We start from the raw sequence: 14,602 nt of genomic DNA, 5'->3' as shown, positions 1-14,602 counted from the left end.
AATGTGGTATAAACGTGTGACAAGTTTTGATCTGGTTTGTGTCGTGTACAGTAACTGTAATGCCCCCAAGGTCTGCGAATCCTCATGAAAGTGTGGGTACAATGCACGCAGAGCTGCGCGCAATCTACTATATATGAACATTGTCATTGTAGTTCCTTTCCCTTCCGCCACGAGAGTTGAGACGTCTGTGAATTTCCCCTCTTTGTACACATCTCCCATCGTGTGTATCCCTGCCTCATTCAAAACTTTGAGTGTGCTACCTTCCCTCGTCACTGAGATTTCGACATGATGCAAGAGGGGCATAGCTGGAGCGTATAGTGGGGCTTTCTGTGCTCGTTTACCAAGCTCCTTCCACGCGTGGACCATATACTGCACTGTATCTATTTCTCCTTATCAAATATAGTACGGTTATTCACAATCATAGCCTTGAGTGGTATTGGATGCACTGCACCAGCCTCCACTACAACATGCTGGGTGAAAGCAGGAGCCTGCTGCCAGTAGTAGGCATAATGCGCCTGGGCACGTAAATAATATACCGTATTTTCCGGCGAATAAGACGACTGGGCGTATAAGACGACCCCCTACTTTTCCTGTTAAAATATAGGGTTTGGGCTATACTCGCCGTATAAGACTACCCCTCTTCCAACGCACACCAAATAAAAATGAAAAAACATCAGATTTGATTTTAATATGGTAATTTTAATTCAAATGCTTATGACATGCAGGTACTTAGTAGGAAAACTGGCACTTATAAACATAAGGCTGTTTGTCATCAAACATGTAAACATAAAACAGTGCAAGTGGATTAAACGTTTCCTAATTCACTCTAAAGCTGAAAGGAAGGATAAGACAATAAACCCATGGGAGCTGCCATGCTGTTTGTTTTCTAAGCTGTCAACCAAACTGGAACTGATGATGATAGGAGGAAGATAACAAACAATAGAGAAAGAGCAAGTGCCGGGCAAGTGCTGGGCAAGTGCCCGGCAAGTCCCTGGCGAGTCAGTAATGCCCATCATAACTCCAAGCTATTTTTACAGGATTTGCTAGCGTGACAGTTTCCCTTTAAAAGCCTTCAAAATCCTCCTGTTCGTCATCTGATATCATAAGTACATCAATGACATCTTGTGGTACATTTGTAAGGCAGTCATCGTATGGATCTAATTCCGTATCAGATGGTGTGGTCTCAGCTTCGGCTTCCTCTTCATCTTGCGACAAGTAGTCGTCCTCCATACCATCTAATGAATTTGATATGCCACACTTCTTGAAAGACTTGATTACTGTTTCTGCATCAATATCATTCCAGGCTTTTATGACAAACTTACACAAAACATCCAACTATGGAGCACGCATGTTTCCTCCTTTTGTGAATAACTTTTCGCCGCTAACCATCCACTCATTCCACTGTTCTCGAATGCGATCTTTAAATGGCTTGTTTAGGCATACATCCAGTGGCTGTACCAACGATGTCCATCCTGCAAGAATAACTGCCGCATCTGTGTTTATTCTTGCCAGCCTTTGCTTGGTGCTGGGAGTTAAATGAGCCCTGAACATATCCCACACCAGTAGACTACGTTTTTGAATAAGTCCACCTGGTCGCCTGCTCCGTACATTATCAAGCCATAGCTTTACCCCTTCTTCATCCATCCAGCCTTTTTCATTCACATGTACAAAACAACCAACAGGAAACTTGAGTTTCGGCATTGGTTTTCTTTTAAAAATAATCATTGGTCTCAGTTTGGCGCCATCAGCTGTGCATGCTAGTACCACTGTAAAACTGGACTTCTCATGTCCTGTTGTTTTAATTAAAATTGTTTTTTCACCTTTTGGATGGACAGTTTTATTTCCAACCATATTAAAATTCTTTGGAGTTTCATCCATATTTCCGATGCTACTTAAAGCATAGCCATGTTTATTGCGCTGTTGTATTATGTATCGATGGAAACTATTTACTTTGCCATCAAGATCTGCAGGTAATTTTTGTGCAATTTTCGTCTTTTGCCTCAGTACCAGATTATGCCTTTCCAAGAATCTAGTACACCAGGATATAGTGGCCTTAAATCTGTTGCTGTGATCTGGGTTAGATTTGACCCACCGAAGTGCAAACAAACGTATTTTATTTTGTGTTACTACATAGCCGCTTTGGCGATGCTCATTCACCATGTCTGCTACATGTTTTTCGAGTTCTGGCCAATGTGGGGTGCCTCTTCTTAATGCACACTTACCCCTTGGCATACTCTTTAATGCTTTTTCATTTGCTTTCCAGTCCCGAACCATCTTTTCTGTCACTCCATATTGTCTTGCAGCAGCACAGTTATTGTGTTCCATGGCAAAGTTTACAACTTTAAGTTTGAAACTGGCTTCATATTTCTTTCTTCTTGCTGGTGGAGCCATGATGGGGTTTTGACTGTTAACCATTTGTATACTGTACTGTATGTACTGGTGTTGTACTGTATTCATCACCACATGTATCTGCTCATCAGATAGACTGCCTTCCCTCAGAATCGCCAATCCCAGTATACACCAACCAGCCAATCACGGCAAGCGATGTACGGTATTTCCTGTGCACACTGCATACAAAGTCTGCTTGGATTGGGTGGGTCAGCTCTCTCTCCCTGCCTGCCCAGCCCTCCCTGTCTCCAAGACGATTCGAGTGGTAGTACGCAATGTGAATGCGCATGAGAGCAGGAAGAGGGGGCGGCTGGCCGGGAGGCAGCGCACAGTGGCTCAGCTAGAAGGCGTCTGTCCCTGAAGTTTCAGCACGCCGTATACCAGCTTATAAGACGACCCCCGGCGTATAAGATGACCCCCGACTCTTAAGAAGAATTTCATGGGTTAAAAAGTCGTCTTTTACGCCAGAACATACGGTAGCTGTAAGTCTGGGGCCGTGAACCCAAGCAGATCATATGGAAGAGTTAAAAGTTTCCATTTCACACTTGGCTTTTTACCTCCCCAGGTCAATGTGATTAGTAGCGCACAAAGTGTAGTGAAGAAATGCTGCATTAGGCGGATGTGAATATTCATGAATAAATATCAAAACTTTGGGAGCACAATCATCAGTATTAACGCTATTGTATCTGCCAATGATAACGGCAGTGTTATCCATCTAGCCACTTGCTCTTCAAGTAGTGTTATTGCCCTCCCGTAATTGGTTTGTATAACCACCTGCGGGTCTTTGTGAATCCATAGTCCTAGGTATTTTGCTGGGTCTGTGCTCCATTCCAGTGGATACCCAAGTTCCACCTGCGGTGTGCACATAGTAAATGGAAGAACGATCAATTTAGACCAGTTAATACCTAGTCCTTAATACCACTCAAATGCACATACTCCCGGATGAGTTTTTCCGATTTTTTTTAATTTTTTTTTATTTTACAGAGTTTTATATAGTGCGAACTTGACCCGAATCAGGTATCAGGGCGCTTTACATAGCACCAGTTGCATTACATGAGGACACATTTGTTTTTTGTTTTTTTTTAGGCACGGGAAGATTAAGATTTGCCCAGAATCACAGGATGTTCAGCGTCATTGCCGAGACTCGAACCCAGTTCCCCTGATTCGAGGTCGACCGCCCTAGCCGTTAGGCCAACTCCTCTCCCCTAAATGTGCCTCAGGTTCACAAACGTATAGTACCATATCATCAGTGTAAATGGAGAATGCAAGCGGCCGCAGATAAAAACGCAATGCTGCTTTTGCATATCTCTGTCTCAAGATGCATGCTAAGGGCTCCAGTACTACTGCGAATAATAATGGCGACAGCGGACACCCTTGCGCGTACCACGTTGTATCTCAAATGCGTCAGATGCCTGCCCATTTATACGCACTCGTGCAACAGGGTCAGTGTATAGCAGTCTGATCCAATTCGTGTAAACAAAGGGCACCCCCATATGATGCAGCACTGCAAACATATATTTCCATGAGATAGAGTCAAACACCTTAGCGGCATCTAGTAGGACAGCCACCGCTGGTAACGTTGGCTTTAATATATGCAGCACTGCAAATATCGTACGCAGGTTATGCGCTGTGGATCGAGTTGGTGCAAACCCCGATTGGTCAGGAAGCACCATTACTGGCAACAGTAAACGTAATCTAGTGGCCAACACCTTTGCCGGGATTTTCACGTCTGTGTTAATTAGTGATAGAAGACTGTATGAATCGCAGTTGTCAGGCGTCTTACCAGGTTTCAATAATGCCATGATCAATGCCTCCCAAAGAGTGGCTGGAAGACGCTGTTCTTCCTATGCCTCCATGTAAATCTCATAGAGATAGGGGGCCAGCAAATCAATGTATTCTTTATAAAACTCTGCTGGTAAGCCATCGGTACCTGTAGCCTTCCTATTAGGCAACGCAGTGATGGCCCCTCGAATTACGTCTACCGTTATTTGGTGCATTAAAAAATCTTGTTGCCCACATGAAAGCCATACTAACGCTATATCTTCTAGGTATTGCGTCACTTCATCTTCATTGGCTGATTACCTGCCTGCGTACATAGTCTGGTAATGCTATACAAATGTGCTGAGTATCCCTGGCGTGTCGTAATGCATAGTGTTATCTCCTGAGATCGCTTTCACTTTGTGTGTTTTTGCCCATGGTTCTGAAGTTCTATTGGCTAATGCTTTCCCAGGCCTACAACCTTCTCCATAGTACCTGGCTTGCCACCTTCTTGACATGTGGCGCACTTCTTGGTCCGCTGTCGCGTTATATTCTGTAACCTTTGCTCTAATGTCTGGAAGTGTGGTCTTGTCAGTTGTTATTTCATACTCTCTTTCGAGGCGCCCCAATTCAATTTCAGGCTGCTTCATTCTACCTCGCAGCGACTTGAGAACCCCTTCTTGTAGTCCTATATGGACCCCACGTATTGTCACCTTAAATGCTTCCCATATCGTACCCAAAGTCTGCACTATACCTATATTGTGCATAAAGTACTCCGTGATTGCGTCTCTCACCCCTTCTCGAAAGACCTGATCTAGCAGCGATGATGATTGTAATCGCCACTGAAATTGCGAAGGTGCCTGCGTGGGTATTACCATGTTAGTAGAACTGGGGGATGGTCTGACAGTGTTTTTGGTAAATGTTGGACCTTAACTGTCCATGTATTCACATCACTTGTGGCTAGCCAGAAGTTGAGGCGCGACCACGAATGATGACATAAGAGTGGAAAGTACCCTCTTTTACTCCAGGGTGCCTCAGCGTCCAGGCATCCAGCAGACCCAGATCCCTCATACCAGCCTGAACAGAGAGCGCTACCCTTTTGGATGAGACTTCTGTAGAAGTCATACGATCCTCTTCGGGTACCAACACAATATTGAAGTCACCCCCACAAATAATGCTGACGGAGGCAGCTTGTGTATCTTAACCCACAGTGTCTCGTAAAAAATAGGGTCGTCTGTATTAGGCCTATAGACGTTTACAATAGTCACCAGTGTACCACTTAACTTACCCTGTGCTAAGATGTATCGCCCTTGTTCATCTTCTTCTACATGCATAACTTCAAAAGGCACATTTAAAAAAATTAATATCATTACACCCCGTGCATAAGAGAAGTAGGATGATGCCAATCGCACTCCTGCCCACCTAGTCGCCACTTCCTTCGCTGTGCGCTTAGTGAGGTGAGTTTCTTGTAACAGAGCTATCTCAACATTATTCCGGTCCAAATAAGCCAAAACCTGCCTTGTTTTCTTAGGATTATTGAGGCCTCTGACATTCCATGTCACCCAGGATATTATATTACCAGTGGTATTTTCCATTGTTTCCATTACCTTCTGCGCCACTATGTGTATCTGCGCCATCAGAGTTTATATGCACTGTTATCCACAACTGTACCATGCACATCATGCTTTTACTGCTATATAGTTCCCCAACCGTCCCGCCCACCCACCTCAGCATCCCAATTATGCTAAGGATCCCCGCTTTAAACAAAAGAACATAACCATGCAACCGCATGTTTCTTATCAAATGGTAACACCTTATCCGGTGTCCGAATATAACCTTAAGTCAATGTGGGGTTTACCCTCTAGAGGGGTCACCAGTAGCCTCCGTACCCCCCCTGTTGTTACAAAAAGGGAGGGGTCGGGCTAATTATATGAGCCCCCCCTCTCAGCTGTTCTATAATGCGTCCAAGTGCATGTAATTCTGGAGTCCCCGCACATGTAAAAACCCAAATGCGGCACTGGCATACCTGTAGCAATGTCACAAAACAGTATACATTAACATAGCCTAGGCATCATATCTCCATTAGTATATCTTACAAACAGCAGTGTGCTCCAGCGATTCCCATATGTGCAACAGTGATCATATTTTCTATTTTACCAGTTCCACTGCCCTGTGCAGTATATATGCTTAGTCCTCATTGTCTGCATCATCGCCTGCTGCTCTGGACGTCTCCTGCCGTTATACCTGGTGCACAAACTGCATGGCTTCTTTCGGTGAGGTAAAAATCTTGGTTCTGCCCTTATGCTCTATCGTGAGACGTGCCGGGTATAGCATTGCATACTGAATTTTCAATGTTTGCATCTTTTTCTTCACTGGATGAAATTCACGCCTTGCTTGCTGCACAGCTGTGGTAAAATCAGGGAACAGCGCAACCTCTACGCCCTGATATGTTGTAGTGCCTTTTTCCCTGGCCACTCGGAGCGCAGTGCCGCGATCCCGATAATTTAGTAGTCTGGCGATTATGGAGTGTGGCAGAGCACCAGGCATCGGCTTGGGCTCCAGGGATCTGTGCGCCCGTTCCACAATTAATATGGATGAAAAATTGTCCGCACCCAACATTTCTTTTCGCATGGCCTCGACATATAGCTCCATTTTGCCTGTGTTGGGTGATTCAGGCACTCCTGTGATGTGCAAATTGTTACGCTGTGACCTGGCTTCTAGGTCCTCATTGTTTGCCTGTATCACTGCCAGGAGTTTCTCCATTTGTGTGCAGGATGCACTAACAACCTCCACCTGGTCTTCCGTAGTAGCGATACGTTGATTTGCTTCAGTGATTCGCGAGCCATGTTTGTTGAGCTTCGTTGCCATATTATCCATTTGAAGATTGAGGGTGTCAATTTTACTGTCAATCGATTGTAAACTGTGCTGCATGGCAAGCATCATACGTTCTAATTTGCTACTGGTTCCTGCCTCCAGTTCTGATTCGGTATCCGATGCAACTTGCGTTTGGGATTTAGTAATTCGTCTGGATCCGAATATGAGCTTATATTGCTGCTTATACGTTTTGCCCATATTTCCTTGATCGGTACGCTGACAGGCCTACAGGTATGATCACCAGGATTGTGTGTTCGGTTGTGTACAGCACCCTCTTTAGCACACACCACAGCTTTTATAATTGTATAGAATATACACTCTGATGCAGCAACACGTGTCGTCATCCCTTAGTGCATGACGATTGAGGATAGCTCTATATTTTGTATACCGCTGGCCAGCGTTAATATAGTGCCAGTGGTTTTTGTGTTCTGTTCGGCAGTCCTGCCGTGTTCGTTCACAAAATAGTCAACTGCATATCTTCACTTCCTGGGCTTTGCTATATGCCTTACTACCAGAGTACTTCTTATCTACACTGTTCAAGTAGTCTACAGTGCCCTTAACATAGCCTTATCACACCTCACAGTCTTTTATGTTGACAGGCAGCGCCTCTTGCACTCCAAAACCAGCAGTTCTGTACTTTCACGCCATTGATGTCATAAGTCGCCCTGTTAAGGCCGTGCCCTTTGATCCAACACCACACCTCGCTGTAGTAGTTCTACACTAATGTGAGGCACACCACTCTGCAGCTCAATCGTCAACAGTTTTCAATGCGAGTTCCCGTTGAGCGCTTTATTCAGTTCGAGAGCGCCTCAACTAAAATACACTTTTTCCTGCAGCATGCAGCTCCAGGCTTGTGTGCCCTGTGTAATTGTCAGAGTGTCACCAGGTATTTCTTCCAATGTCGGAGCTTCCACTGCAGCACCATGTTATACAATTTACCCCGTATTTATTCCATAGGGCACAGTGCTCACCTTTCTGCTGCAGTAACACCCATCAGAGTCAGTAACTCCGGCCGCAGATGGTTTTCTAGGCTGTGTCCGAGGGCAGTGCTCCGGCCTCCACAGCACGATAGCGAAATCGTTCAGTGTTCTGTTTGGTGTCCAACTCAGTCCAGTATAATGAGTGCAGACAGGCAGTCTCACCCAGGCCACTTTCACGCTTTTTTGATCGCACCTGGCTGTAAGCGCGTCTCTCCAGCGCCCGATGCAGCAATCCGCCATCTCAGCTATCGCAGTGAGCACTATATCATCCCCTAAATTTACGGAGGGGAAGCACAGCCCTTGTCAACTTTGCCTCACCGCGTCTAGCTTATTACGATCTCGCGGCTGGCTGGAGATCTCTCATCAGCTCCCGTTTCAGCCGCTTGCTCTCCCGCAGTGGGGCGTGCAGTGACCCAGGCTGCTCCGACTTACTGCAGCTAGTTCTACGGGCAGCACTTGTCTCAGCCGTTATCCGTCGTGCTCAGAACACCTTTCCTTCATTTTTGCAGGCGTTTGTCAGCACCTTCAGTTCCGCAGCAGTTTCACTGTGGTAATGGCTCGCAGGAGCTGCCATGTTGTGCCTGCCACGCTCCTATCGAAAAAAACAGACCCTAGAGCGCACAGACGGCAGCGCTTTGCTCAGCAGCACATTCCTTTTATGTAGAGGAACGTATATTTAGTCGTGTTCCCGCTGGATGGCGGCGATATTGTAGGATAATTGTCGGATTATGACCCCGACCAGCAGAGCAGCACTAATGTGTGGCCACCTTGCATCAGGCTCTCTAGCGCCCCCCCTTTTCCCCAGCCTTGTGAGTGATATAACTTGATGTGGATCGGAGGCTTCCAAAAAGCCTGGTTAAAACATGAATGAATGAATGAATGAATGAATAAGAATTTATATCGCGCAACTAAGCCCGAAGGCATCAAGGCGCCTAACAAAAGGATCAAACAGACCAGAGCTACTCCTGCGGATAGGCCTTGGCAAAGAGCCACGTCTTTAATGCCTTTCGGAACATAGGGAGATTCTGCTGGGATTTGATTTCAATAGGGCAGGAGTTCCATAGTTTAGGAGCTAGTGACGAAAAGGCTCTCCCTACCCATTTATCTTTTTGAAAGCGGGGAACTGAGTGTAGATTCCTTCCCTGGGAACGCAAGTTCCTGCTAGGGACATAGGGCGCTAACAAATCCTTCACTCCTTCTGCCCCGCTGCCAGTCAGGGCCACAAAGGTCATGCAAAGGATCTTAAAAACAACCCTATCTTGGATAGGTAGCCAATGAAGGCTCTTTCTAGCAGCTGTGGCTGACGCAGTCCTGGGGGCGTCCAACACAAATTTTGCTGCCGCATTTTGGGCTATTTGTAAGCGCCGCACAAGGCTCTTATTGATGCCAGAGTAAAGTGCGTTGCAGTAGTCCAGCCGTGAGGCGACCAGTGCAACCACGATCTGCTTGCGGGCCTGCGGCGCCAAATAGTGTCTAATCTTCTTAAGAGTTCTGAGAATGCCCCAACAGGTGGAAACCGTCCTGTTAACCTGTTGAGACATGGATAGCACAGGATCAATCAACACTCCTAGATTACGGGCCAGGAGAGTGGGTGTGGGACAGACTCCCAAGGAGGGGGGCCACCACTCCGAGGACCAGATGTCCCTATTCCTGCCGAAGATGAGGACCTCGGTTTTTTCCATGTTAAGTTTTAGTGAATTATGTATCATCCACTGAGAAACTGCCTCCATGCAGTTCCTAAACCTAAGAACAGGGGAGCTGACCGAGTGGGAAAAGGACACCATGATCTGGGTATCATATGCATATGACACCACTTCCAGCCCAAAAGATCTTATTAACCTGGCAAGTGGGGTCACATAGATGTTGAAAAGGGTAGGGCTTAAAGCCGACCCCTGCGGGACCCCACATTGCACAGGTAGGGGTGTAGATAGAAATTCCCCCAATTCGACCCTCTGTACCCTCTGATTTAAAAAGGAGGCCAAGAGGTTCAAGGCCAGTCCTTCCACCCCAATCTCCCTAAGGCGAGTTATCAAAACCGAGGGAGATAGGGTGTCGAAGGCAGCTGTCAAATCTAACAGGACCAGAAGAGTGGTATGGCCAGAATCAACCACCGTGCGGATGTTATTGAGCACTACAGTAAGGGCTGATTCCGTGCTATGATGTCTCCGGAAGCCATGTTGGGACTGATCAAGACAGCCCGAGCTGTCTAAGAAAGCCGTAAGATGTTCATTAAGATGCGTTTCAAGTATCTTCGCTGGAGCGGGAAGCAAGGAGATAGGGCGAAAATTCTTGAGAATTCCCGGATCTAAAGAGGGCTTCTTAAGAAGAGGATTCACAACAGCACTTTTCCACAGAGCAGGAAAAATACCCTCCTGTTGAATTTGCATAGAGATACTGCAATATACAGGAGGCAAGATGGCGGCCGCGTAGACGCGGTCGATAGCAGCAGGCCGTGAGGAGGATGAAGGTCGAAATGTGAGATTAACGTGGAGAAAACTGGATGTCTATATCTGCGGGCTGAAGAGGAATTGAACTTCGTGATGATCCTCTTGCTTCACTCTTGCGGCTCAAGCGGCTGTATATTCCGTGCATTGGATGCTTCAGCTGTTTGCTCCTTTCACTGGTGGAGAGTATCGGCAGGCTGTGGGCGGAGGCAGAGCGGGCTGCGGAGGCAGCGGAGCGGAGCAGGCTGCCGTCTTGAGGTGACGAGGGATTTCGGTGTAAAGGACCGCGACCGGGAAAAAAGATCTGGCAGTTTGACCCACTCTATGACGAGACGAAGAGCCCGAGTGTCGAATACAGCAGTCATGCCCCCAAAAGCAAGTAGCTCTAAAGCGGCCGTGTTCAAAAAGAAGGGAGGAGTGGAAGGTGGAATAGCGCTGCAGGAGCAGGCAAACATACCGGCAAACACACCGGCTGAGTCTCGACCTCTCACCGCCAGGAAACATCAGTTAGCCGGTAAGACTCGCCAGAATGCCACTCCCCCTGCCCCTACCACAACTCCCTCGATAGTAAATATGTTTTTGAACTGTGGCAAGGAGAAAGGAGCAAAACAAAATCTCCCTTTGGAGTCGTGTGAGGGAGCACAGGAACAGGAACATGTTTCTACTGAAGACTGTAGCGAATGCATCGATGTTTTGGGGGGCAGGCTTTAGTCACCTCTCTTCCTGACGGAGGGGATGTGGTGGCTGCTATCTCAACAGCGACTATTGTTACCCCGACAGGGAGGCTATCTGAAGACGAAGCAGAGACCACCAAGACGGCAGTCAGTCCTAAGACGGGCCAACGGCTTAGTAGAGGAGGCAAGGGGGGGATACAGCTTGGGAATGATGTCTCTCGAGAGACTGGCATCTCCCCTTTAGTCACTGTTGGAATTGTTGGAACTGCCTCAGGGGTTTCAATGCCGAGTGGGGTGGAAAAAGTCCCGAGTGAATGTTTTTTCTCGGTCTCTGAGTGGTCAGATGACGATGAACATCGCTTTTCTTCGGATGGCAGCACTCATGGCACGGATAGCGATATAGAGCAGGAGCCACCTATCACAGCGGTAAGGCCAATGGTAACCTAATCATGAAAGTAGTAGGGTTTACCCATTGGCCATGTCATCGCAAGGGAGCCCTTCTGGGGTGACCGCTCAGGTGGCTCTACTGGAATCTATACACCAGGAAATTATCTTTCATCGAGAGGAGACACGCCAAGACAGCAAGAAGACACAAGCTGCAATGAGGAAAATGCAGGGGGCTGTGAGGAGGCTGTCAAAGGCTAGTGCCTCATTGGGTGACAGAGTATCAAATTTGGAGGAGAGGATTGTGTCGACGGAGTCTCAGGCTGCTGATGCAGCGAATAAAGTAGATGCTCAGTGCTCGCAGATGTCTGATATCCAATGGAAATTGGAGGACTTGGAAAACAGGCAAAGACGGAATAATCTTAGGGTCCTGGGGGTCCCGGAAGGGGTTGAAGGGTCGGATATCAAAGCCTTTATCCTTAAACTGTTCGATCAAGCTTTTCCGGAGCTTGCCACCTGGAATTGGCATTCCGAGATTCAGAGGGTCCATCGTACCCCCTTTAGAGTTCGCACAAATATGAGAGAAGGGGACAAGCCAAGGGCAATTTTGATTTTCTTTGGCAATTTCACATTAAGACAGCTAATTGCGGAGAAAGCGAGACCTGATGCAAAGAGGACTGTTGAAGGAATGTCTTTCTTTGTTCGCCCGGACTTTTGCCACGCCACGGTAGAAAGGAGATGGAGACTACGTCAGCTTATTAAACCTTTCCAGGAGAAGAAACTACAAGTGTACTTGATAAACCCTGCTCAATTAAAAGTTATTAAGGAAGGGAAATCCTTTTACTTCACCTCTGAGATAAAGGCGAAGGAGTTTTTTAACTCTTTGGAAAATTAGGCATTCTCGTGTTATTATCTGATGGCATGGATTTTGGCTTTCTTTCTCTCAGGTCGAATTTATATGGTTATAGTGTTGGATGTGTTTCTCTATTCTCCACGTCTCAAGGCTTCTAGGTTTTCTAGGATCTTCATGATCTCTAGGTGTTATCTTATTTCTTTATTCCTCACTTGCGACCACTGCTCACATCATATGCACAGACTAGGTCTGAGCGCCTCATTTAAGGGGGAAAGGGTGGGTGATGGGCGGTTTGGAGGACTGGGGTGGGGGGGAGGTTCAGGGGGGTTGGCACAGGAAAAGGGGTGAAAAAACAAAAATGAGTTGATCAGGTGTTGTAGAAGGATTTACAGTTTTGAATATTGTTCTATTGTTGACACGCTAGCTGCCTGTTTTGGCAATTTTGCTTTCTGCAGGGTTTTGGTATGGCAGGGCTGTATAGAAAAACTATATCAGTATGAATATTAAAATATGCACTGTCAATGTTAGTGGATTGAATGACTGGAAGAAGCGCCAAAGGTTGGAGTATTTAGTTAGACATAATAGGCTAGATCTAATTTGTCTACAAGAGACCCATCTTCCCTGGGCCAAACGTAATCTGCTCAATATAAGAGGCTTTGATCTGATAGTTTGTACTTCACAGTCGTCTATGATTAGGGGAGTAGCATTGTTGGGCAGAACATCTTTAGGGGGAGTGAAGAGGGTTAAAAGTGACAGGCTAGGTCGCTGGGTCATTGCAGAATTAAGTTTAGGATTTACAATCTGCTCTATTTATGGGTCAAATTGCGATGATTCAGATATTTTTGACTATCTGGAAGAAGAACTGGCAGGTTGGCCAACCCCTTTGATAGTCTGTGGGGACTTAAATATATCCGCAGTTTGGCATAATACATCTAAATATCTAGGAAGGAAACCTAGGGTGTATCGCGCATTGTCCTCCCTTATAAGCTCTCATGGGCTTAAAGATGTCTGGGGCGAAAAGGAACCACAGGACCCAGGGTTCACATATTTCTCGAATCCGTATCAAAAATTCTCCAAACTAGGTTACTTTTTTATCTCACAATCCGAACTTAATAAAGTTACTATTAAGAAACTCCCCAGAGTAATTTCTGACCATAATCCTCTTGTTTTATCCTATAGGATAGATTGTTCAGAGAAAAAGCACACTAATTGGACTTTTGAAAGAAAATTATTATCAGATCGGAGGTTTCTTGAACACATTAAAAACTGGTCTGGGGAGTTATTTGATGCAAATAGATATAGTGCCTCTAGGAACGGGGTTTGGGAAGCCTTTAAGGCGGCTTTTAGGGGGGAAACTATTAGCTGTTCGGCTAGGTTAAGGAAAGAGGATATGGCAAGGGTTGATAAGCTTATGGATGATTTAGCAAAAGCGGAGAAGCTGCATAGTAAGGAAATAGGGAGGGGTTTGGGTGGGCTAGAGAGTTTTAGAAACATGGCGATTATTAAAGCTGATTTGCAAAAATTGGTCACACAGAAGGCGGTGGGGGAGTATCAGGCTTCAAGGGCGAAGCGGTATGAGACTGGGGAACAGGCGGGCAGGATTTTGGCATTACGCATTAGACAGGATAGAACAAAGAATGTTATCACGAGCATACAGGATGAGGGGAAGACATATTCGGAGACTAAGGGTATATTAAAAGTCTTTAAAACATTTTATCAAAAATTGTATGATGATGAGAGTCACCAATCTCAACAGCAAGAGTTGTACAGTTTAGAGAATGATAATATAGGCCCCTCACTTGATGCAGCCTTAAGAGAGGAGTTGGAAAGGGATGTAACGATAACTGAGATTAAAGATGCCCTGCGAGAACTTGCTGTTGGGAAAGCTGTGGGTCCCGATGGAATTCCTTTGGAGGTGTATAAAAGTCTGGAAAATGAGTTACTTCCTATTTTGTTAGATCTTTTTAATGGCATTTTGTGCTCAGGCGTTATTCCGGATTCCTGGAAGGAGACAAATATAATTATATTTCATAAAAAGGGCAAGCCCAAAGTGAAGCCTGGGTCTTATCGGCCTATTTCACTTATTAATTCAGATACAAAATTATATTCAAAAATCTGGGCTAAAAGGCTGGGGAGGGTCATTGGTGATCTTGTCTCTCCTTGGCAGCATGGGTTTGTGCCCGGGCGGGGCACCACGGATCATACTCGTCGGGCTATAGCTCTATTTGATGCCCATGCTGCTGGGGG

At 46.1% G+C, this 14,602-nt stretch overlaps 2 protein-coding genes across 8 annotated transcripts in view; one reads left to right on the top strand and one right to left on the bottom strand.

The window, feature by feature from the left end:
* Positions 1-14,602, top strand: part of SAR1B (secretion associated Ras related GTPase 1B) — a 368,801-nt gene that overhangs the window by 96,030 nt on the left and 258,169 nt on the right. The gene's annotated exons all lie outside the window — the stretch shown is intronic.
* On the bottom strand, positions 1,336-2,391 carry POGK (pogo transposable element derived with KRAB domain). The gene has a single exon (XM_085615014.1). The coding sequence runs from the start codon at positions 2,389-2,391 to the stop codon at positions 1,336-1,338; it is 1,056 nt and encodes a 351-aa protein (XP_085471140.1).

The sequence above is a fragment of the Triturus cristatus genome, chromosome 7 (genome assembly GCF_964204655.1).
Source record: "Triturus cristatus chromosome 7, aTriCri1.1, whole genome shotgun sequence".
Lineage (NCBI taxonomy): Eukaryota > Metazoa > Chordata > Amphibia > Caudata > Salamandridae > Triturus > Triturus cristatus.
The sequence above is the reverse complement of the archived record's forward strand: the minus strand, read 5'-3'. Positions and strand labels throughout refer to the sequence as shown.